We start from the raw sequence: 26,174 nt of genomic DNA on the forward strand, positions 1-26,174 counted from the left end.
CATGATCTGCCTTAATAATGCATGGCCTATCTGTCCTTCAGACACTGAGAAGACACTCGGTACGCCTGAGCCAACGCTGAGAAATGACCCAAAGAGAACACACACATCCCATTTACTTTATACTGGTAACGTTATCACTGATCCAAACTGGGCATAACTCGACATGGTTTCAGTCGGTCCAAAACAGGGAGACACAAATGACTCATTTCTCATGACTTATCACTAAAATACACTGCCCCGAAGATCGGTGACAATCCAAATCTTTAAAATGATTTATGAATGTTTCATGGCAAAAACATTCATTTTTCTTCTATTTCTGAAAAAAAAATCTGTGGTGCTTGCCTTTGCAGATCTCATTGTGATAATTAATGATGTTTTATAAACAAAGTTCGGGAGGAGCACGTTCAGATAATCAATCCGAATCTACTTGTCATCAAACAATTACGTCTACCCTAATCAGCATGACAAGAAGTATATATATATATCCACTCTGTCAACTCACCTAACATTCCTTGACAGTTTTCCAGCATCCCTCCACCACCCCGACTCCTCACTCTTGGCTCTTTCTTCACAGCCAGGAATACGGGGGGGAGTACTCTGGGTTCGGCTGAATACCGAGCCCGGAGCCCTCTCCTCGGACAGCACGCCAAATACGCATTTATTCTATCTGACTTATTTGTAAGTGTGAACTCGTGAATAGGGTGTTGTGAGTGGTTGCAAGGGTTTTCCTATGTTGATAAGGTATATTTAATATACTTCTTTGCAGTTGCTAAGGTGTTTAGGGGATGTTAGGTGGTTGTGTCGCAAGTGTTGCTATGATATGATACCATTTCAACCCAGTTCTGAATGTACTGATCATGTCAAAGGCTATGTTTACAAGTTCTTTATTTAATCTTTTTTTTTATAAAATTTTTGGCATGCCTGTTTTCATGTTATATCATTTTTGGCATTACTTAGTCATAACATGACTACGGAGCCCCACACATGACATGCAAGAGAAAAAAGTAATTTGTGTGAACGAAGGTCAATTGAAGTTTTCAAAAGTCAAGGTATATGGTCATCCACCATGTATTCTTCCTATGTTTCATGACTCATTTAAGCAGTATCACATGAGATGTGTTGTTCAGCACAGGTGATTACAGCCATGCTAATATTTAGACCGATTGTGATATGACATTGCTTTTATAAAAAAAATATATAAACCAGTAGTTAATATTGACAAAATTACATTTTACCTTGTCTATATTGCCGATAAAAACAGTTCTATAAGTCAAAGCAGCAACACACAGTGGTTCCTAAATGAATCAGTGTTATGAAAGAATCAGTGAATAATTCAATGACTCACTCAAAAAGACAGTCCGACTGCATCAACTTCCATTTTTCTTAGTGATTATTATCAACAGTTTATCAGGAAGTGACGATTTTGTTCTCTTCGACTGACTGGATGAAACGGTGCTTTATGCGCAAATATTTTATCCGATATTCCAATTTTGCGCATGAGTTAAATTCGCAACTTTGCATGGAAACATAGCTAATGTAACCTGCTGAAAGAGTCCTTGAAACATCCTCAATAATTCACACATTGACAAACACACTCTCATGGCAATTAGTAACTTTTACGTTGTGGGAAATTGGTGTTAATTCATATGAATTTGTACAATATAATTTTTGTACATTTTCAAATGATCCCACTGAGAGTTAGGTTTAGGGATGTGATTAGGGGTGGACCTTCACGCTAACTTTCTCCTAAAAATCTTACGTTTCTGTCCAACACCCGAAATCGACACCTCGTCAATCAGTTACGTTTTCTCAGGAGACTGGGTTGGACTGACAGTGTGTCTGGAATGCGGAAACACAGTGAAAAGTCAAAGGTCTTTACATCAGCACTCTGTTGGCCAATCAAATCCAAGGCCCAGAACTAACTGCTGACCTGCACTGTACACGACACAGCAAACTTAAACTCAGCATTTAACTCCTCGTGTAGCTGATAAAAAAGTAAGAGCTGAGTGCTTATAACATGTAAAAGTGCACCGATGGAGGTGCAGCCTCTGTCTATGAGGATAGTCATGAAATATGCAGGAGAAAGCCATCACAGAACAAGAAGCCATTAGAACCTCGTGGCTTTCTGAAATATTCATAAGACCAAACAGAACGCTCCTTCCTTAGCTCAAAAGTTTACTCTTTAGTCAATCTTTCTGTCATCTCTTTCTTACACTTGACCTCTTTCACTTTGTTCCATTAGTGCAGATGTACATAAATTGACCGTCAGAAAATATCTCAACAGATTCTTTAAAAGTTGGTGGAAACTTTTTAGCCCTTTTCACTGATCTAGGATGAGCTCGAACCACTATAAGAGGACAGTTTCCTGACTTCAACATGATAGCGTGGTTTTCTCAAAAGTAAAGAGAGGAAATGGTGGTTGATTCCATTAGACTGCATACATTAGTGTAAAGGTGCCTGGGTACTAGTGCTAATGTAAAGAGCTGGACTACACATCCACATCATCATCATCAGTTATCATCAAACACTTAAGCTGCAGCGGAGCTGAAGGACAATAACCACATTAAGGCTGCCTCGTGACCTTTATAGATTCAATTATATTTATATTAGCAAAACTGCATGCAGATTTTTATAGTTTCCAAGAATGTTTTGAAAGGAAATGCATTGTCAAGAGTATTTCCCAGAAATGGGTTTGCTCATTCATCTTGACGGGAACATAGAGAGCATTGGCTGCGTCTCAAAGTTTTGCGAGCTGCCTTCCCAGACAGGATTTCTGGGCATCATCGACACATTCAGACATTATGAGGTGCTTCCATTAGCTTTCCAGAGATCTCAAAAAGTGGCATGGCAATGGTGATGAAGTGAGCAAGTCAACCGCATATTCGGGGTGGTGGTGGCGCAATGGATAAGACACATGCCTTTGGTGTGAGAGACCCGGGTTCGAATCCACTGTGAGACACCAATGTGTCCCTGAGCAAGACACTTAACCCCTAGTTGCTCCAGAGGCGTGCGACCTCTGACATATATAGCAATTGTAAGTCGCTTCGGATATAAGCGTCAGCTAAATGAATAAATGTAAATGTAAATGTATTCACGTCTTAAGTGCTATCTAACATCCGTTTTACATGATCATTTTAACTCTAGTGTGTTGTTTTATATTACATTTAAAGTTAATATATTTAAAACATTCTAAATTGCAACTTCATCTTTACACATAATGATAAATTACAAATATTTTTTAAATACATGAGACACACGTTTCAAAAGAAATTGCATTAAAGTTAGTTTACCATAAATGCTTGTCAGTATAGGCAGTAGATTTTAACCATATTTTAAAGACAATAGAAGTAATTATGAATTACAATAGAAACATTACTATTTTTTATGTTTTTGAAAGAAGTCTCTTATGATCATCAAGCCTGCGTTTATTTGATCAAAACTACAGAAAAAATAACAGTAATATTGTGAAATATTATTACAATTTTAAATAATGGTTTTCTATTTTAATATACTTTAAAATATAATTTATTCCAGTGATCAAAGCTGAATTTTCAGCATCATTACTCCAGTCTTCAGTGTCACATGATCCTTCAGAAAAAGATTTCTATTTTAAATAAATGCTGTTCTTTTTTAACTTTTCATTCATCAAAGAATCCTGATAAAAGTATCACAGATTATAAAAAAAATAAATAAAGAAGCACAACTGTTTCCAACATTGATAATAAATCAGCATATTAGAATGATTTCTGAAGGATCATGTGACACTGAAGACTGGAGTAATGATGCTGAAAATTCAGCTTTGATCACAGGAACATATTATTTTAAAGTATATTAAAATAGAAAATTATCATTTTAAATAGTAATAATATTTCACAATATTACAGTTTTTTTCTGTATTTTGATCAAATAAATGCATGCTTAAAGAGCAGAAGACACGTCTTCCAAAAAACCTTTATTTGATGTAATGTTTCCAAACTTTTGACCGGTATATAAGTACTTCTGTCAAAAAAGCACTCTTAAGTTCAACTATAATTGCATTTAATATAAATTTAAACTATGATAGATTGAGTGTCCAAAAAAATGCCATCACGTCCACGCTTAGGCTATATGTATGAAGTAGCCTAGCCCTAGCCTACTGTTATTGTAAGTATGCTGAAGTGTACTTCGATTTCACATGGGCTAAAGCTGCTGTCAAACCAAGTGTGTTGTGAAATGAGCTGTACAAATAAAAGTGACTTGACTTTACTGATGAAACATGCTTCCCATAGCGAATAGTTTTCCATCAAAGACTTTTTCAGCAATCCTCCATCACTTCGGAAAGAGAGATGAGACATCTGCCATTCAGACTGCCTTACATCATGTTCATGTTCACAAACACTGCAAATTAAATTACACAGCAAAACAATATCCAACAGTTATCGGCTATGTTCAGTAATTCTATTAGGCCTATTTATAAATGAAACACGTTTTGCATACAAAACAATGAAAGTCAAGGGCGTAACTGTTTAATAGACAATTGAATCCAGTGACGGCAATAACGAAACGAGCAAACCATAACCAAAGCGTCATCAATCCTAGGCGTCTTCCACCTAAACAAACACCAGTATACAACTCAAAGAGGCCAGTAAACAAGAAATTGTCAATTCAACACGTTTAATAAACATTATGTCCCCTCGGCATGTTTATAATCGCAGTAAAGAAGAGCATCGCATCACAGAGCGCGCGCGCACCGGAGCACACGCTCGCGCCTACCTGGATGCAGCACGAGATCTCGGAGTCGTCGAGCAGGCGAACCGTGCACTGGACCTCCTGCGCGAGGGAGGACACGCTCGGACTCCGAAATCGAAGCATTTTCATGGCTCTTGGTTCCGCATAGCAAAGCAAAAAAAAGCGCCTTTGGTTTCAGTGAGGACGGCGTGTCGGTTACGCGTCGCTTATGTCGCCAGCGGAGAGGAGGAAAGAGAGATGTCGCGTTATATGACCGGGAGAACGATCCCCCTTTTCTTTCTCTCCCCCTCCCTCCCGAACGCGCGCGCCTCTCTCCATCAGTTCAATAACATCAGCGATATCAGCGGGCATCACCTGTAATGAACAACTACACACAATGTGTTGCCATAACAACGGGAGTTACAGGACAGTTTCCGCCTGAAAATTAATAGTAGCCTACCACTACTAACGTTACTACTATTTGTGCTAGCCAACAGCAAAACCATATGGGAAAATAAATTCACAGTGATCGAGCTTTTATATTTATATATTTCACTGTGGTTTCTAGGGAACAACGGGGCTAAAGGCACATCTTAAGAAAAATGGTGTAGCCTATGATTGCAGAAAAAATATACAGAATATGTATTGAACATTGATGGAGCGACAGATTTTGTATGACAATAAATCATAAAAGTGGTTCATTTTGTTTAAAATATGTGGTGGCAAAATGCACACGTTATTGATAAAAAATAATTTGTCTGTATAAATATGTCTAAGTTAATAGGATACTTGTTCAAAACAATCACTTTAGCAAATTTGTAATATTTTCCGTTTATTTTGATTTTTTTTTTTTTTCATAAATAGCCTAATTAAAATGTTAATATAAATATATATTTTAAAAATGCAGAAACGAAATTATTTTAAAAAGTAAAGATTCTGAAAGCATTGAAGGAGATCCCATAATAATTTAATATAGCTTTACAGTATTAACAATAACTTATCTTTTATTATATATGATTAATATCATATTTTTAAATATGATGGTTTCATAATAAATATGGTGATCATCTATTCATCTCTAAGGTGGACACTCAACTTAATATATGATATTTCCTATTTGAATGGAAAAGTCAGTCAGCTGTTTATTATCATGTTAATTATTGTGCCTTTTGCCCCCACAGCAGGGGCTCCTTTTCCCCAAAATACCATACTTTTACAAACTGTTGCTTTAATTACCTTGAACAAAACTGAAAATCATTAACAAGACCTTTGTCTCAAAATATAGTCAATCATTTTAGCGATTCTCATTTGCTACTTAAATCTACAACATTTTAAAATACATCAAATATTAGATCATTAGCACAGAATCAAATTTCTGCTTCGCGATGGCATTAAGGATGAGTACAATTTCCAAGTGCATCTTGAAAAGCGGATGTTTTAGAAAGTGCTGGGCAAGTTTTTGTGCCATCTAGTGGTTTAGAGGAAAATAAAACCAAATGTGCTTTTTACCCCGGTGTGCCTTTAGCCCCGTTGTTCTCTACTATAAAGTCACAGGTTTTACTGTGGTAATAAACTCTGTAGTATGCAATTTTGGTGGGAAATATTGTGTAAAAATAGTAGATATTAGTACGGCTGTAAAATACGGTAAAAGTTATTTTAACTATTAAAATGTAAATTGCTGCATATTACGATATTTCCCAGCTAACAGGAAACGTTCTCAGAACTATGAATAACGTTCTGGCAAGGTTCTCTCAAAGTTATGAACAAACGTTCTTCCAGTAACGTTAATGGAATGTTTGTTCAAACATATACTTCAATAATGTCCTCAGAACATTAACATAAAAACTTTTAATGGTTTTAGTTGAATGTCCATCTAACGTTTATTTTTTATTTTATTTTTTTATGTTACTTGTTTCAAAACATTCAACATTCAAAAAGTAATCTTCTCATAATATTTGTAAAATGATAAAATGGAATGTTCCCTTATTAATGTTTTTGCTCTGCATTAATATTAATCCTCTGCATAAACAAGAAAAAAAACTTTTTTAACATTCTGAAAACATCCATAAATAAAATGTCCACACCTTAATGGGAACATTGTCTAAGTGTTCTTAGCACATATTTTTGTTAGCTTGGTTAATACTGAGTAACTTACATTTTAGACACAAATATTTAGTCCAAACATGCCTCCTTTTCTATATTGCATGTGAAAAGCAGTACATGAAATATGACAAAACGGTTAAGTGAATAATTCAATGACTCATTCATACAGACATATAAAGATTCATTAGGACTTGTCGCCACCTCCTGGCACAGCGATGTAACCTGCAGGGTCACTGAAAAATGCCCAGACTGAGTGTCTACAACGCTGTATTTATGCACTACATGAGTACATTTTTAGAAAGACTAATGAACATGTAATATGTAGCCACAATATTGGCCATTTAGGATACATTTATATAGAATCCCCGTCAAACAGATGCTTTCAGAATCTTGCTTTTAAACAAATATTAAATCTATATTTAAACAAATATCAAAAAAGAATATACCTTCAATGTACATTAATAATCCCAAGCACACATATAAACAAATTATCTGAATATATTGTATATCAAATTAGATCACATGTACAGTGATTAAATGTGTCAATTTTAATGTCCTCTTAATTTTTGTGATGTGATTGTCTTAAAGTATATCCCACTGATCATTATGGATTTATTGAGCGAAGTAAATGGGCTGAAGACATTCATTACACAACAATGCTTAGTGAGAATGGAATAACAGATTGTTTCATGCATAAACTACTAACACACTATGAAAAATAAGATGAACATCTTTATTCAAAAGAATTCAAGCGTGTATGCCTTTCATTGTTAGAGCACAGAAGTAGATTTATTCTACAGTGTAGAACAGAGGAGCGTCCATTCCAGAGAAATCATCTTCTGTTGTTATCATAAGCTGCTGTGACCAGGCTGACAGAACTATGCAGGAATACACAAAAATGCCTGTATGATGCTGGAAGTTTGGATAAGAGTGTATGTGGTGTTTTGAACAGATATTAAAAGAAATTAGCAGCTTGACAAAGGAGGTGGAACATTCAAGCTGTCCTTTAACATGCATCTTCATACATCCCCCTCTGATGCTTTTTTACCCTTCCGGTTCCCCTGTAAAAAAAGAAACATTTTAAATTAAAATATTGGTAAGGTAAGTTTTTTTTTTAACTGTATGCCGTCTCAAAACATAAACAATGTTATGCTGATATTGACAACATTTTGACATTATTATTTTCAAGCGCAAGAAGATGTGAAACAGGAATCTGTGTGCAGCTGAGCACTGAATTGAGTTCTCTTTTGTCTCTTCTTGCACTTAAATGTATAACTTGGCAAGAACCTGTGCAAAAAACCTGTGCAAATGATAAACTTTCACTCTATTATGGTCAAACTTGAATGAATCTGCAAATCACATGCGTGCCAATCACGGATCAACAGCGGTCAGCTAGAATGTGACAGTCATTGCAGGTTTGGATGCATCATACCTGATGTTTCGGTTGATCTGACTGTAAGCCCTTCACTTTTGACCTCTCTTGCTCCAGAGCTGTGTGTAACTGTGTCACCTTAAAAAGGGGGGAAACAAAGTTTTGTACGCACAAATCATCACAACACTAAGATTAAGGCACAAACTGCAGGGTACAGCACGCACCTGCGAGGACAACTCCTCTTTAATGTTCATGAGCTCCTCCACCTGCAGCAGAATTTCAGCTTTGTCCTTCACTGAATATAAAGAAAGTTATATAAAGAACACGAATAAATGCTTGATTTCAGTGTGTCAGGTGTGTTTGCTGTTCTGCACTCACTCTCTCCCTGCTGAAGCATTTTAAGCAGCTGACCGTTTCTGGCCTTCACTTCCTTGTATCTTTCCTAAAAAAAAAGACAGCAATTAATCATTAAACAGACAGATACTCTTAATCACACTGGAATCGTCAGTTGTTAATTTAGCATTAGTCAAAAAGACAAGCCACAAACACAGACAGCAGAACATCAAAATCTTCAGAACACTTATTTACTAACGTAATATTCCTAATTCACCCAAAACGTCTTATGTCTATTATTGCCCTTGATATTGTAATGGTAAATATAACTGCCAACTAATATAATTCACATTAAAATACAATGCAAGTGTGTGGCAAATGCAGGCCATATTATTTATGTTAATCACTTCAGTTCAACATGAGTTCTACACTCTCAAAAATCTGTTATAATCAATAAAACTGTCTTTTTTATTAAGGTGCAATATTTGATTTCCCAGATTTTTTTTTTTTTTTTTTACTTTATGGCAATTTTTTCTAACCTTTTAAAATCTATCAGTGATGTATTTTGTCAAATTCTTAAATTGAATCAAAATCAATTACAATTATGTGTCACTTTAAGTCAATATCAACAAAAGCTAGCTTTGAGTCACAGTGAGTCATTGAATCATTCATCCAACCATTCATTCAGAAACAAAGCAACCCTCTTCATTGGGTCATTAGCCCTATTCAGACTGGACTAGTTTTATAAATTATTTTTGAGTTACATATCTTATCACCCAACATCTGTGATTTCACGTACCAATTTCAGACGGGACTAATATCTTTGTCTATTACAGGGACTAATGTTTATTCCAGAGGAGTGAGTGTTTTCTAGATTGCAGAAGGTCATCTGCTGTGCTTGCTTGCATCATGTATGACGTACATGTCTTTTAATGAAATACTTACTGATATAACTTTCATTTTTTATTAAAACCCTATTTAAATAAACTTATGAGGTTATAGAAGTGGCTGCTTATAATAAACCCACATAAGTGAGCAGAGAAATTTAGACAAGTACCCGACACGTCAGACACCATCCATATTGAAATGAAATGAAAGCATGTAAATGATTGGTGCGTGAACGGTAGCTCAGGTAGGTCCAAAAATAAAATAAAAACATAGAAAAAGTTAGTATTATCCTATCGGCACACAGACATTCGCATTCAAACAACAGGTCATTTGCACGGGAATATTTACTGAGGTTGTGTGAGAAAAACACAGACATGGCAGATTCGGAAAGGATTAAAAACAATATTTGTAAAATACAAATTTCTCTTGCGTCCTGCATGAAACTGGTCCCGTCTGAATAGGGCTCTCAAATGACTTCATTCAGGATTCATTCAGGAAAGAAACAGCACTTGAGCTGATATTTGCAATTGTGCTGATATTCAGGAACAACAGCACCCTTATCTTGAAGTTCCAGTTAACTTCCGACGACCCCGGTCTACACCGCACACTGAATCTCTTATTTACATCATATCCTCACTCTGTTGGTTACAATGAAAATCATTTGTGAATGTAAAACTCAACGAAACTCTTGAGTTTTGAGTGGTATTGAACAGATTTCTTCTGCGCCTGTGACTAATTTAAACATCTCGGATTACCCAGAGCACCCCTGCTCTCAACAGACGTGTGTGTTTGGTTATAATGCTCAATGCTGGGGAAAAACACGCATTGTAGATGGAAACTGTAACTGACACTTTGCATGATTAATTACTAATCGTAATCATGATTTTTTAAATATTTTTATTTAAGTAGATTTCTAAAAAACATCAAGATTTAAAAATTAAAAAAAAAATACCATTGGTCCCTATATAAATGTTATCACATTTTTATAGTTTTAAATGTTTTTTAAAACTCTAAGACCCGAATCTGCCAATAAGAATACAAATCGTGCCACACTTCATCTCTCATCACAGCTTCTTACCTCCCATTGTGAAATTGTCTTTTTCAACTTTCCAATTTCCAGGTCTTTCTTTTCCAGCTCATATTTTAACTGCTCAGTTCTCACATCCTGAGAGTTTTGAGAAAGAAAACAAGAACAACAGTTTTGGTGTTATACTGAGCTGCATTCTACATTATGGTACATGAGTACACATTCTGCAGCTGTTATCTGAAGGAGTGAGGTCTGACCTGCTCCTGCTCTGAGGAGGTGTTGACCTCATGACCGGCACTGTTGCTGTACTGCTCTCTGCGTTTGTCACGCTGGACGATCTTGCTCACATCATCCTCTAGCTGGTTAAAAAACTTCTCATCGCGCAGTGCAGGATTCACAGGCTTAAAAAAAAACAGGAAGAAGTCAGTATCACTTCACTAATATCATGTACCACACTTTGTGTCTAAATAATATATCATTTATCATAAGTGGTTTTCAAACCAAATAAGCCAATCCCCTTGCCGAAGGACAAACATCATACAATATAAAGACAGCTGTATATTTCCATATATAAATACATTTATACCAGTGTTGTTATTGTTATCTAATACCAAAACTATTAAAAACCCTTGTCATTGATAACAAATAAATAAAAAAAAGCTCAAATTAAATTAAACAAATATTAGATGAAAATCTTAAAAAACTTTAATTAGAAATGCTGCCTTGGCAACAAACTGAAATTAACCATGTTTAAGTTGAAGTACAAAACATACTAAAACTGAAATAAAAAATTAAAGCCAGTGTTATTTTTGTATTATTGAGATAATATTATAGTTTTTATTTTATATATATTTTAATAAAAAAATGACAAAAACATTGACAAAAGATAAATAAAATAAATTTAATAAACATATATATACACACATTTAAAATAATTATATATATATATATATATATATATAAATGAAATATACACACCTATATAGTTTTTTTTATACATTTTTATTTCAATAATTTTTTAGTTATTTTAGTTCATCAAGTTAAAATAAATGAACATGAGAAATCTTGCTTTAGCAACCAACTGCAATTATAAAGTTTAAGGTTTTTTATTGTATTTCAGTTAATGTTTAAATTTTATTAGAACTAAATTTAAATATAAAAAATGACAAAAGCACATAAAATAAAACTACAATTTAAATAAACTGACAATATACCAATTAAAGCCCATTCAAAAATATTAATAAATACTACAGTTGCATATAAATAATAAAAAAAGATTTATACTGTATAAGAAAAACAGTGATATTACGAAGACAACATTTTTCCAAAACTAAGCTATTATAAATAATTCTAAAGTAATTAATATCGTCATTGTACCAAAGTCAAAGAAAGTTAATTTATAATTAGAATATTATCTGGAGAACCATTTTTTTGTATTAAATTGACACTATCTTTTTCTACTCAGAGTAATATAAGATTTATAAACTTCTAAACAGTTTTATTTATTTTTTTACTCATTTATGACCAGTTTTTGTTAATGCATTAAATATATTTAATTAATATCTTAAGTTAACACATAAACTGTGACAGCCCTAAAAATACATGCAGTAAAATTCGTTTTCTCTCATATTTTCTGTGGAGTCCCCAAGTGGCCCTCGGGTTGTGCCGGACCCTCGTTTAAAAAAAACAAATTACACCAAGTATTAAGTATTTATTTGCAAACGGTGTTTGCTTCAAATGTATAAAACTTTAGATTCAGGGTATATAACTACTCATCAGTTCCATCGTGCTTCAGATAAAGCTGTCAGAACCGGAGTAACTAACTCTCCCCTAAGCTTGTATGGGACGTCTCCAACTACAGACACTCACCTCTTTGTCAGGCTTCTTACTCGGCTGATCTGCAATAGAGACAGTGAGTTAGTCTGAGTTCAGTAACAGAGATGTGTCTCTCTCTCTCTCGATAAGAATATGGCGTTCTCACCCTCATGCTGGAAGTCTTTGAGAGATACAGTGACTCGTTTGTCCTTCCCTTGCTGATTCTTCTTCCTGTCCTTCTTTCCTCCCGCCTTTGTCTTCGGTGACGCAGTCTCTGTCTTTTCAGGATCCTTGACAAATTATAATATTAAACATTAAGAATCTTGCAAAAGATGAAAATGATCAAATAAGTAGTGCAATAGTTACCATTAATAGTTTCATAATCAATTGCAATTATATAACATTATACAAGGTATTATTGACCATTTAACTTCTAATATACGACTAACCACAAGAGGGAGTAGTTACACTTGTCCCTGAGCTAGAAATGAACATGGAGGAGACTGGTGTTTTGGCAGTGTGGGCTGGTGCTCCATACACTTAAATTAATAAATACAATTTAAATTTCACTCTGTTCCTCAAACTACTGTATGACATTAACCCTGTAAAGCCTGGCAAATGAAAAAAGTCCATTTTTCTTTTTTGCATGTGTTTTATGAGTATCGTATTTGAAACATCAGTCTTTTATGGCTCATATAATATGATATAGGAGAATACAAAGAGGCAGTAGCTGATATTTATATGGCCAAAAAGTAAAGTGAAATTGATACCTTTTAATGTAAATCAGTTAAATCAACATTATATCAGACTACTTAATAAAATGTATATAATTATCAGCTGTCATATCTCCCAATAATGTCTTAGTAAGATATTATTTCAATGCTTAGTTTTATGATCAAAGTTCTGTAGTAGTTATTGTAGAGGGCAAAACATTTAATGTAATACAATATAACTATGATTGAGAGATGAACAAATATGTTCCTCAAAAGCCTGTTGTATTCACATTTAAAAAATTTCAAATAAATTACATGGATAATAAAAAAAACCCCACTCTTCTTGAAATATTACTAACAATATAAGTTAATATAAAATAATATATATACACACTGAACAAAATTATAAACGCAACACTTTTGTTTTTGCCCCCATTTTTCATGAGCTGAACTCAAAGATCTAAGTATATGTACAGTGAGGAAAATAAGTATTTGAACACCCTGCTATTTTGCAAGTTCTCCCACTTGGAAATCATGGAGGGGTCTGAAATTGTCATCGTAGGTGCATGTCCACTGAGAGACATAATCTAAAAAAAAAATCCAGAAATCACAATATATGATTTTTTAACTATTTATTTGTATGATACAGCTGCAAATAAGTATTTGAACACCTGTCTATCAGCTAGAATTCTGACCCTCAAAGGCTACGTTCACACTGCAGGGCTTAATGCTCAATTCGGATTTTTTGAAAAAATTCGATTTTTTTGCAAGGCCGTTCACATTTCCAATTATATGCGACCTTTTGTGATCTCCTGTGTGAACGTGAAAAGACCCAGAAGTGACCCGCATGCGCAGAAGAGTACTCAACGGTCAACGACGTCACTTGTTGTTTGCGGAAGTAGCTAAACTTTAACTGTGATTCTCTCACACACACACACACACACGAGCGCGCGCAGCGACTGTTACACAAGAGCCAGACAGCAGCCGCTGACCTATCTAATATCAGATTCAGCACAAATAAGTTAACATAACGTATATATAATGGCCGTGGGGTTTTTTTAGTTTTTTTTTTAATTAACGGACTCGTCGAGGTCGACCCGTTCGGCAGATTTACCTCAGCTCGACGAATATGCAGTCCGTTTTCAAACCGACGACTACTTCAACGCAGAATTATGACGTTTTTCGCATATCAATGACGTGCGGGTCGGATACATGCGACCTGGCCGTTCAGACTGAAGTCGCATTTGAAAAGATCGGATATGTATCGGATTTGGGACCACATACCCAAGTGGCCTGGGTCACATTTGAAAAGATCGGATCTGTGTCGTTCAGATTGTCATGAAAAGATCAGATACAGGTCGCATAGGGGCAAAAAAATCGGAATTGGGTCGTTTCAGCCTGCAGTGTGAACGTAGCCAAAGACCTGTTAGTCTGCCTTTAAAATGTCCACCTCCACTCCATTTATTATCCTAAATTAGATGCACCTGTTTGAGGTCGTTAGCTGCATAAAGACACCTGTCCACCCCATACAATCAGTAAGAATCCAACTACTAACATGGCCAAGACCAAAGAGCTGTCCAAAGACACTAGAGACAAAATTGTACACCTCCACAAGGCTGGAAAGGGCTACGGGGAAATTGCCAAGCAGCTTGGTGAAAAAAGGTCCACTGTTGGAGCAATCATTAGGAAAATGGAAGAAGCTAAACATAACTGTCAATCTCCCTCGGACTGGGGCTCCATGCAAGATCTCACCTCGTGGGGTCTCAATGATCCTAAGAAAGGTGAGAAATCAGCCCAGAACTACACGGGAGGAGCTGGGACCACCGTTTCCAAGGTTACTGTTGGTAATACACTAAGACGTCATGGTTTGAAATCATGCATGGCACGGAAGGTTCCCCTGCTTAAACCAGCACATGTCAAGGCCCGTCTTAAGTTTGCCAATGACCATTTGGATGATCCAGAGGAGTCATGGGAGAAAGTCATGTGGTCAGATGAGACCAAAATAGAACTTTTTGGTCATAATTCCACTAACCGTGTTTGGAGGAAGAAGAATGATGAGTACCATCCCAAGAACACCATCCCTACTGTGAAGCATGGGGGTGGTAGCATCATGCTTTGGGGGTGTTTTTCTGCACATGGGACAGGGCGACTGCACATGGGACAGGGCGACTGCACTGTATTAAGGAGAGGATGACCGGGGCCATGTATTGCGAGATTTTGGGGAACAACCTCCTTCCCTCAGTTAGAGCATTGAAGATGGGTCGAGGCTGGGTCTACCAACATGACAATGACCCGAAGCACACAGCCAGGATAACCAAGATTGGCTCTGTAAGAAGCATATCAAGGTTCTGGCGTGGCCTAGCCAGTCTCCAGACCTAAACCCAATAGAGAATCTTTGGAGGGAGCTCAAACTCCGTGTTTCTCAGCGACAGCCCAGAAACCTGACTGATCTAGAGAAGATCTGTGTGGAGGAGTGGGCCAAAATCCCTCCTGCAGTGTGTGCAAACCTGGTGAAAAACTACAGGAAACGTTTGACCTCTGTAATTGCAAACAAAGGCTACTGTACCAAATATTAACATTGATTTTCTCAGGTGTTCAAATACTTATTTGCAGCTGTATCATACAAATAAATAGTTACAAAATCATACATTGTGATTTCTGGATTTTTTTTTTTAGATTATGTCTCTAACAGTGGACAATTTCAGACCCCTCCATGATTTCTAAGTGGGAGAACTTGCAAAATAGCAGGGTATTCAAATACTTATTTTCCTCACTGTATATATGTATATGTATATGCATACGTGTAAAAAAATCTGTAAAGATTTCACATAAAAATATCACAAGCTGAAGGGGGACACGTTTACAGTTATATTAAAAAAAACTTTTACTTGCTAAAAATGTATAAACTATCCATCAGACAACAGAAGAAATGTAGAAAATTGAGTGCAAAGGGTTTTCCTCAAAGTTTTGACCATGATGATAAATTTGGAGGCCTTTGATTGTATGGAATATTTGATTGTATGCTTCTAGTAGTTTGTCAATTTTGCATTGCTATGTCCATCCCCACTCATTTCGATATCAAATGATATCATAGAGAGGACCCCCGCAGATTCTGTGTCAATTTCATTAAAGTTGCATCCCAATTCACATACTTATGCACTATTCTAAGCTTTTGCAGTATAAATAGTGCGAGTAGTATGTTCACACTGACAAATTACAACAAGAAAAAGTGCACTTTAAATCGATGAAAGACGCTCTTATTTAATAAAAAAAAATTAATGTTGGACACTTCATGCACTTAACTATCCCAGCTATGATTACGTAGCTGAAGAGAAAGGGCTACCAGACCCCGATGTTGGATGAGTACATCATAGACTACACTAGAGAACCTTTGAACTAAACCGCTAAATTCATACGGATTAGTTTTACGATCTCTTTATGAACATTTTGAAGAGTTAAAGTGGTAGTTGCGTAGCTGTCAATGGAGGGACAGAATTCTCTCAGATTTCATCAAAAAGATCTTCATTTGTGTTCCGAAGATGAACGAAAGTATTATATGTTTGGAACGACATAAGGGTGAGTAATTAATGACAGAATTAACATTTTTTGGGTGAACTATCACTTTAATTATTTGAAACTTAGCAAACTGGCAGCTCCAGTAATAAGATTTAAAGTTTTATCTTGTCATCTGTCATGTAAACTATGTATAAACCTCAATTAAACAATTTAATAATCAATTAAAAAGGAATTTATATACCTGTATGATATCATGCCGTAAGGTGTCAGTGCCATATTGGGACATTGGCGACTTAACTTTTCTACAATGGAAGAGAGTGAATGTGCGTCGTCCATCTTTTTTTACAGTCTATGGCGTTGAGTGTACATCAGTTGTACACTTGTTATTGCGGTGCATTGTGGGATTGAATGATTGGACTCAATAATGTCCACTATGTTTTCGGACACCATTATAAATGGCTCAAATGCCGTTTCGGACACAGCCAAGCAAAATGCACTAGATGGCTGAGTACAAAAGGCATAGTTGAGGTGCATAGAAGAGTTGGGGTTCTTTTCGCCAACTTGGACTCGTCACAAGACTGATGCATTTTTAATCGGACAAGTGTTTGGGACTAGAAAAATGTTCCCGAGTCCAACTGAGCCCAGGGATTTTGTGAAATATGCAGATCGGGCCAGTACTGCATTGTCACGGTAGTCAATAAGTCTTATCCTGTTTATACAATCAATTCAATAGAATTATATTCTTTTTCGCATCTTAAAGAAAAAGAGAGAGTGATTCACTGCTCTTGACTGTGTAAGTTTAATAATAATCATTAAAATTTAATGCATAAAGTGAAGATTATATATTTTTTTTACATTTATTACTTTATTAAATGTCTGTAGTAGACTATTTCTGTAGTGTACTATATAGACCTGAATGAAAACAGTTTATTTCATTGCATTTTTTATTAATATATTTATTTGTCCTTTAGCTTGTAATAGACTGTTAGACATTTACCCGTGTTCAGTAAGCTTGAGAAATTTTTACTTTTACTAATTAGTTTTTGCTGTTGTAATAAAATTATTATTTTTTAAACATGGTGGCAGCTTCTAGTTTCAAAGAAAAATAATGTTTCTAACATCTTTGAAGCAGTAGTTCATGTGGGTCAAAATTCAAAAACAACAATAAAACAAAAAAATTCCTTATTGTTTTATATACTAATTACTATAGCATTTTACTATGATAAATATGGAAATATACAGTACCGGTAATTATATGCAGGTGTGGCTCATGTATATAGGCAGGCAGGGCAAAGCCCAGTTCTGTTCTGTTATCAACTTGAAAACAGAACTATACAATAAACTTCCAATAATGTAATTTGTTAACCATAAATGCATTCAAAAATGAAACAGTTTTGAGTTGGCCCCGAGTTATGGAAATTACATGTAGGACCTTTATACACACTGCATGCCATTGTAAAGACTGTAGGTATTTCCCCTCACAGCCTCATTTTCACCCACCTACCCTGACTAAGTTCTAACCACCTGTCAAATAAAACCCACACAAAACGCACAGCCTCAACAGAGAGATTAGAGGTGCATTTTCAGCTCTTCAGGTCCCAATAAGCTGTTCCAATTCACCAAGTTACCCCCCACTGCCTTGAATTCATACATATGGAAAAGTCAAGTCCCACCTGTGGCAAGCAGGACAGGGCTGAGAGCCGTGAGAACGGTGCAAGGCCGGTGGAGCGATTGCTAATGAGCATCTCCTGCGCGTCACATCGGTCTCGAGTGTTTCACGGAGGAGCTCCGGACTGATAAAAGGAGGAGCGACGACAGTGAAGGACGTTGTGTTTTGTTTATGTTTGTGGGACAGTCATCCGTGAGGGGCTGCCTCTTTACTTTCGTTTTGTGTTCATTTTATTATTAGTGTTTGAACGTTCCCCGGTTCCCGCCTCCTCCTCCCCTGAACACTATATATATATATATATATATATTAGGGCTGTCCCCGACTATGGATTTTCATAGTCGAATCAGAATCGTCATGTCTTGCCTATAGTCGACTAATAGTCGAATCATGTGTATGGGGGCGGGGCTTTAACGTTTCAAAGCCGCGATGTAGCCTACAGAAAATCACACAAAGATATAGAAGAAAATGTATAAAAACATTTTGGATCAATAAAACTAAGAAATAACATAACTCCAGAAAGGCCACACTGCAGACAGGATTTGCATTTCACATGCAAATCAAATTAAATCGGCTAAATTACCTGTGCGAGCAGGCCAGCCTACAGCACAACATCGATGCACCGAAAAAATAAACAATTAATTTACTAAAATTAAATTAGAACAGAATAGGCCTATACCTTTCTAATAAATAAAAAATACAAAACGAAATAAATTAGAATCAAGTCACAAGATGAGGAGCAAATGTGTGCAAAATGCCTAAAGTGCAGGGGAACATATATTCAAAACACAAGCCACAAATAGTTAGATTAGATAACCCTGACAGATTAATAAATAAAATAAAAATAAAGAAATTATTAAAATAACGATAGTAGCCAGAATTTTCAACTTTGTCTTTTTAACTGCAGAAACAACAATAAATGCTAAACTGGAGGCAGTCTTTAGCTAAACATGTTCACAGCATCCAAAAATCAAATTAGAACCGGCTGAAAAGTTTTGAAATCACTTGTACCCTACCTGATCGAGAGAACAAATCCAGTCTTTCACTCTGTCTGTGTCCGTTGGAGTCTTTTCAAATTGTGCGCGCGGATAAAATACATTCTAACGTGAAACCCAGTCTATGCGTGAAACGTGTTAACGTTGGCCGGCAGAAGTGCGATCATGGTTTTCCTGATGCTAAATCCAGCCTTGGAGAATATCCTTTCTGATGGTGTACATCCACACTTTAGATTTTCTTATCCCAGACATTGTTAAAGATTTAAATCCTTGCCGCGAAGACGCTCCTCTGTCGGTCACGGATCGAAAGTGAAACTTAAATCTGTCACGGGGTGTTTGGATTTATTCACGCACGTTAAAAAATATTTATTAAAAGCTTCTTTCTTTGCACATTTTTATATACAGCATTATCATAATAGGCTGAATATTAACGTATTGACATAAAAGTTAGTTCTATGTGAAATTGAGCGCCCTCATATAGCCAAAGGGGCATGATCCTCGTTTCAAAACACCTCTGCGAAGATTCGACCATTTGATCGGTAGTCGAATCAGGCTCCTCCTATCGAAGCATCGAATCTTCGACTATTCGGGGTCACCCCTAATATATATAGTGTTTTTTTTAGATATTGACTTAATGAAATACAGTTGTTTAGTTGGACTCAGTCTCTGCCCCTTTTGGACTCGTATTCGACTGGTCATAAGGTGGACTTAGTTATTAGTTTTATCTTGATGGTTGCATGACATGACATTTTTAGAGTCAGTATAAATGTACCTTTTTATGCTCCTCAAATTCCAGTTTACTCAGCATCAGGGCCTTCTCCAGATCTGCCTCATACAGGTCACTGGTCAGCTGTGACGAACACAAACATGAACATGTTTGCATAAAGAGAGAAATGGGCTGTAGAAAAGTCAAATTCAGCTTTTTTGTGAGAAATGCATACCTGTTCATCTCTCTGTTTCCACTCCTGCCAGTTCTCCTGGGGCTTGGAGCCGCGCTGGACAGTCGCCGGGCTGATCAGATCATTCGCTAGATCCTGCAGCGTGAGGGAGGGAGGAGCCGTACACTTCTGAGGGATCTTCTTAAAAGCAAGACTCCTGAGCTACAGCGTGTAACGACAAAGACTCATTGTAAGTAGGCATTTTGCTGAAGGTGACTTCAGCCCAAAACATACCCACTACACCACCCTCTTCACATATAATTATGTTATAAATGTCAACACTGACTCATCATCATTGTTTTCAGAAACAAACATGGGGCCCAACAGCCGCCTTAGAAAAACAGACAGACAGACAACCAGATAGATAGATAGACAGATAGATAGACAACCAGATAGACAACCAGATAGACAGATAGATAGACAACCAGATAGATAGATAGATAGACAACCAGATAGATAGATAGACAACCAGATAGATAGATAGATAGACAACCAGATAGATATAGATAGACAACCAGATAGATAGATAGACAACCAGATAGATAGATAGACAACCAGATAGATAGATAGACAACCAGATAGATAGATAGACAACCAGATAGATAGATAGATAGATAACCAGTAGATAGATAACCAGATAGATAGATAACCAGATAGATAGATAACCAGATAGATAGATAACCAGATAGATAGATAGATAGATAGATAGATAGATAGATAGATAACCAGATAGATTGATAGATAGATAACCAGCTAGATAGATAGATAGATAGATAGATAGATAGATAGATAGATAGATAGATAGATAGATAGATAGATAGACAACCAGATAGACAACCAGATAGACAGATAGATAGACAACCAGATAGATAGATAGATAGACAACCAGATAGATATAGATAGACAACCAGATAGATAGATAGACAACCAGATAGATAGATAGACAACCAGATAGATAGATAGACAACCAGATAGATAGATAGACAACCAGATAGATAGATAGATAGATAACCAGTAGATAGATAACCAGATAGATAGATAACCAGATAGATAGATAGATAGATAGATAGACAACCAGATAGACAACCAGATAGACAGATAGATAGACAACCAGATAGATAGATAGATAGACAACCAGATAGATAGATAGACAACCAGATAGATAGATAGATAGACAACCAGATAGATATAGATAGACAACCAGATAGATAGATAGACAACCAGATAGATAGATAGACAACCAGATAGATAGATAGACAACCAGATAGATAGATAGATAGACAACCAGATAGATATAGATAGACAACCAGATAGATAGATAGACAACCAGATAGATAGATAGACAACCAGATAGATAGATAGATAACCAGTAGATAGATAACCAGATAGATAGATAACCAGATAGATAGATAGATAGATAGATAGATAGATAGATAGATAGATAGATAGATAGATAGATAGATAGATAGATAGATAGATAGATAGATAGATAGATAGATAGATAGATATAGATAGATAGATAGATAACCAGATAGATTGATAGATAGATAACCAGCTAGATAGATAGATAGATAGATAGATAGATAGATAGATAGATAGATAGATAGATAGATAGATAGATAGATAGATAGATAGATAGATAGATAGATAGATAGATAGATACCTTCAACATCTCACACATTATCAGTTAATTCGCTATAGTTTAGAAAATGGTAATAAAATATGACAAGAACTTAAGAGTGATCTAAGAGTTATCAAATCTGTTGATATTTCACTGGTTTTGTCCATCCTTCTGTTAGACTGTCTCATAAATGAATTAGGTTGAATAGCTGTCAGCTGTTAAATTTAAGTACACAATTAGATCTAACCAATTTAGGTCAACCAATTACCAAGCCATGCTTAATTTTGTTCAGTCTGGGGTGTAAAAAGGTCGCATTAGCAATTAAAGAAAAAACACTTAAGCAAAACATGGTCAAGTCAAAGTGTCTGAATAATTTTTGGTCCCAAATTAATAAACTAGTGCAAAGTGCCCGTGCAAAATCAGTTTTTGTGCGCGTTTGTGTGTGTTTTTAGTAATTGTTGGTTCGGTGTGTTTGAGTGCTCATTGTTTCAATTACACAGCAAAAGTTCAGTGACATTTTTATTTGTGCATGGCAGAAAGCAAATACTGATACTGACATAATGACATACAATAAATATGGAAAACTGAACTACACGATTCGGGGAGCAGGCTACACAGTGAACTCAGAGGAAACGCTACACTTGAGCAAACAGTTTGTGAATAGGCTACTACAAATTATGGCAGTGAATAAAATATAATATTCAGAAGTAAACAGTGTAGCTGACTTAATGTTTAGCAGACAGACAGACGTTTCTGTAATTTACAGATAGATTGTACTGGTAGTCCACTGTATGAAGAATTTTTGGGTATAATATGGGACATAACGATGTGGCCCTGGTGATTCTTCGATACATCTATATGCAGATGATGCAATTCTCTACACCTTCGGCCCATCTATGAATATTGTGTTAGACAACCTCCAAGCGAGCTTCAATAGCATACAACACTCATTCCACGGTCTCCAACTAAATTTAAATTCTAGTAAAACCAAATGTATGATCGTTAATCGATCTCTCTCTGCACCTTCCTATACAAAAAAAAAATCCACTGTGGATGGTTTTGTATTGGAAATTGTTGACACTTATAAATACCTAGGTATTTGGTTAGATTCTTCACTCTCCTTCCATATCCACATTAGCAAACTCCAATCTAAAACAAAATCCAGGATTGGCTTCCTTTTTCGTAACAGGGCCTCTTTCACTATCCCCGCTAAACATGCTCTTGTGAACATGACTATCCTTCCCATCTTAGACTTTGGTGATGTGGTCTACAGACCCGCCTCTAACACTCTTCTTAGAAAGCTAGATGTATTATATCACAGTGCTATACGCTTTGCTACCAACGCCCCATTTAGTACTCATCATTGTAATCTCTACACACTCATTGGTTGGCCTTCCCTTCACATCCGACGACAAAGACACTGGTTTTATTTCATCTATAAAATGATCCTAGGCCTGCTTGAGAAACCTAATTTCGGTAGCTTCTCCCTCTCGCAATCTGCGATCAAGTAGGTTTATCTCATTAACTACTACCAATGTCCGCACTTCCTTTGGCCGCTTTTCTTTTCAGTTTTCTGCCGCTAACGACTGGCAAAAATCCTTAAGGCTTGAATCAATTGTACCGTTATCCGCTTTCAAACGATTGATATCTAACCTATTTTCACACCATTGTTCATGTTAGCATTACCATTTTCTCCCCTGTGCAAACTAGTGCAATTACTTTATCGTCTTTTTCTTTCTGTATTGTTATTTGTCAATAACGCATACTGCACTTTATTTTACACACAGTTTAATTATCTAGTATGTTCTTATTATTGATCCACTAGGAATACTGTCTAGTTATTGTATTTTGACTTATTTTTGTACGATGCACTTTTGACTGAACAACTGTTTGTAACCTGTATTACACTTGTCTTGTCTTTTATGTGTAACTTTATGTTGTCTAATGTCTACACCATGACGCTTTATCTTGGCCAGGTCACCGTTTTTAATGAGAATGAGTCCTCTATGTGCCTACCTGGTTAAATAAAGGTCAAATAAAAATAAATAAACTGTTTACTTTATTTTGCGATCCTCACGTAAATTAACTATAGTGTCCTGCACCCACTAGTAAAAAATAATATCTGGTGTCTGAATAATTTTTGGTTTGACTGTAGATAGATAGATAGATAGATAGATAGATAGATAGATAGATAGATAGATAGATAGATAGATAGATAGATAGATAGATAGATAGAAAAACAGACAGACAGACAGATAGACAGATAGTTATATATAGACAGATAGACCTCATTGGCTTCACTCTGCTGCTGTTCCTTCTTTCGTCTTCTCTTTTCTTTCTTTTTGTCTGTATTTTGGTTGGTCTTCCCGCTGGGAGATTTCCCGGAGCGAGGCTTCCCTGCTCCACGACCTGCCTTTGTCTTTCCTGCATCCGAATCGGTGTCCGAATCCGAGTCGACCTGGAGCAGAGCGAAGCGGGACGCCGTGGTGGGCACTGAGATCACTGTTGATGCCATCCTGAACCTGCCAACGGGACAACCAACACATGATGCCAGTATATTAGTGTGAGACACTTCAGTGCAGTGCTGCTGGTCTCTGGGACCAACAGAGAAACATTTGCATATCAGTACCATATATCAGTATGTTCTTATTTGTAACACTGTTTATTTTAAGCTTTAGTTATGTTATAATATTTTCTTCTATTATTTTGATGTCTTAATTATTATTATGTCATTTATGCCAAGCTTTTGCAATACTGTATTATCTACAATTATGCCAATAAAGCAATCTGAAATATCATTAATAGCATTCAAGAATCAGTGCAATGTACACACTGAGGATAACTCTTTACGCACCAGATATGAACCTGTTAATATAATACACTCAAATGCACAAAACCATCTTTAATATGTATTGCTCATTGAAAAACATAAATCTGTTTGCTGCAGTTAATAACTATCAGTTAGAAGGCGTAGTAAGTCAAGGCACTGGATTCGTGAATATAGCGCTCGATATTTATTCGTTGTTATATAACTTATATATATATTAGTCTATTTAAAATGAATTGCCTAGATATACAGCCGATTTGGTTTTTACATCATTTAACACCTAAAATGTCGCTAGCTTAGACTTTTTTTTAGCTCGCCAGTGCTGAACACAAGTAACAAACGAGCCCCTCATTGTTCCTGATCATGTTTCATCCAGTTTAACATGTCTGATGTAACTTAAACCTGCCGGACTTTTGAGAGGAGGCGCCGTTAAAATGAACTAAACAAACTTTCACCTGGTTAAGAGGACTGTCGGTATCTTCGGCTTCGTGCTGTACGTTACACTGCAAACACAGACGTGTGTATGGCGGCCTGAACGGACACAAAAGCTTCAATGCTACCAACACCATTGAGTGGTAATGGTGTGGAAAATGTTAATAACCGTCGATATATTAGTACTGACTCCAGAGGGCGCTCTGCGGCTCAGCGAGCACACGTATCAGAAGGTTTGTTTGTGTCACTGAAGGCATTTGTATCCTAAAACTTATTTAATTATATGAATGTATATGCCTGACACATATTAGTACCTGCCGCAGCAATCTATAAAATAATGTAATAAATGTTTTATCCAGTAATCACAAATTACTGTGGAAAAAAGTCTATCCTAATCAACGATGAGAAAAGCCATGCATATCACGTGACAACGCCAACTGATAATTCAGCAGCGGTCTCGAAAATAAATTAAGCTTGAATAATGGCACAGGGTAACTTTTAAACATCCAAATTAAATGACACTTGACACATAAAGTCAAAAACTCAAAAACAGATTCCAGACCACAGCCAAGCCCCAAAATCTTCTTTTCTTTTTCTTTTTTTAATGAAATATAGGCCTATTCATCTTTGCAGATTTCCCCCCTCTTTTTTAATTAATGTGCCCTCATAATCTTTGATAAACATAACTTCCCCTTTGCAGCAACATCTCTTACATCTCTTCACTAACGCAAGGGCGGGACAACCTGTCTCACATGAGATCTATTTTAGTGTCACTCCTTGATTGCTGTAATAAATTTGCAACCTGGAGCATCAGCCAAAAAGGTGAAGTTGGTGGAGAAATGCCAAAGAACTGTCATAGGACAGATGTAGGCAGTGGCTTACGCTTATTCTGGCACTGACTGGTCCGATTGAATGAACATGTTCCTCACAAACTTTTGTTAAGAACTCCATTACAAGATATAAGTAATGGAACATCTTTTGGTAACATTTTATTTTGATGGTCCCTTTTGAACATTCTGTTGACAATAAGTTACTTTGCAACTACATGTCAACTAACTCTCATTAGAGTATTAGTGTACTGTCTGCTTAATATCTGATAACTCTTTATTGTGATGGTCCTCTAACAGACACTCTACTGACTATAAGTAACTTTTCAACTACATGTCAACTTATTCTTACCCTAACCCTACCAGTCTACTAATACTCTACTAATACTCTAAT

At 36.1% G+C, this 26,174-nt stretch overlaps 2 protein-coding genes across 3 annotated transcripts in view; both read right to left on the minus strand.

Moving 5' to 3' along the window:
* frmd3 (FERM domain containing 3) overlaps positions 1-5,062 on the minus strand; it is a 71,848-nt gene extending 66,786 nt beyond the window's left edge. For both annotated transcript variants that reach the window (XR_014211233.1, XM_082188735.1), the window contains exon 1: positions 4,753-5,062. Coding sequence is in view for 1 of the 2 variants with exons in the window: in XM_082188735.1 (XP_082044861.1) it covers positions 4,753-4,857 (105 nt within the window). In the remaining variant the exon portion in view is untranslated. The remainder of the gene's footprint in view (positions 1-4,752) is intronic.
* A 2,467-nt stretch (positions 5,063-7,529) lies between these two features.
* On the minus strand, positions 7,530-25,131 carry gkap1 (G kinase anchoring protein 1). Its single transcript, XM_082188797.1, has 12 exons — positions 24,977-25,131; positions 23,982-24,216; positions 20,077-20,235; positions 19,908-19,985; positions 12,412-12,535; positions 12,300-12,328; positions 10,688-10,831; positions 10,482-10,568; positions 8,561-8,624; positions 8,407-8,477; positions 8,243-8,320; positions 7,530-7,871 (listed from the first exon to the last, which is right to left on the minus strand). The coding sequence occupies exons 2-12, from the start codon at positions 24,207-24,209 to the stop codon at positions 7,830-7,832; spliced, it is 1,104 nt and encodes a 367-aa protein (XP_082044923.1). The 5' UTR covers positions 24,210-24,216; positions 24,977-25,131; the 3' UTR covers positions 7,530-7,829.
* Positions 25,132-26,174: the final 1,043 nt, after the last annotated feature.

This window comes from Leuciscus leuciscus (genome assembly GCF_965113295.1).
Source record: "Leuciscus leuciscus genome assembly, chromosome: 13".
NCBI lineage: Eukaryota > Metazoa > Chordata > Actinopteri > Cypriniformes > Leuciscidae > Leuciscus > Leuciscus leuciscus.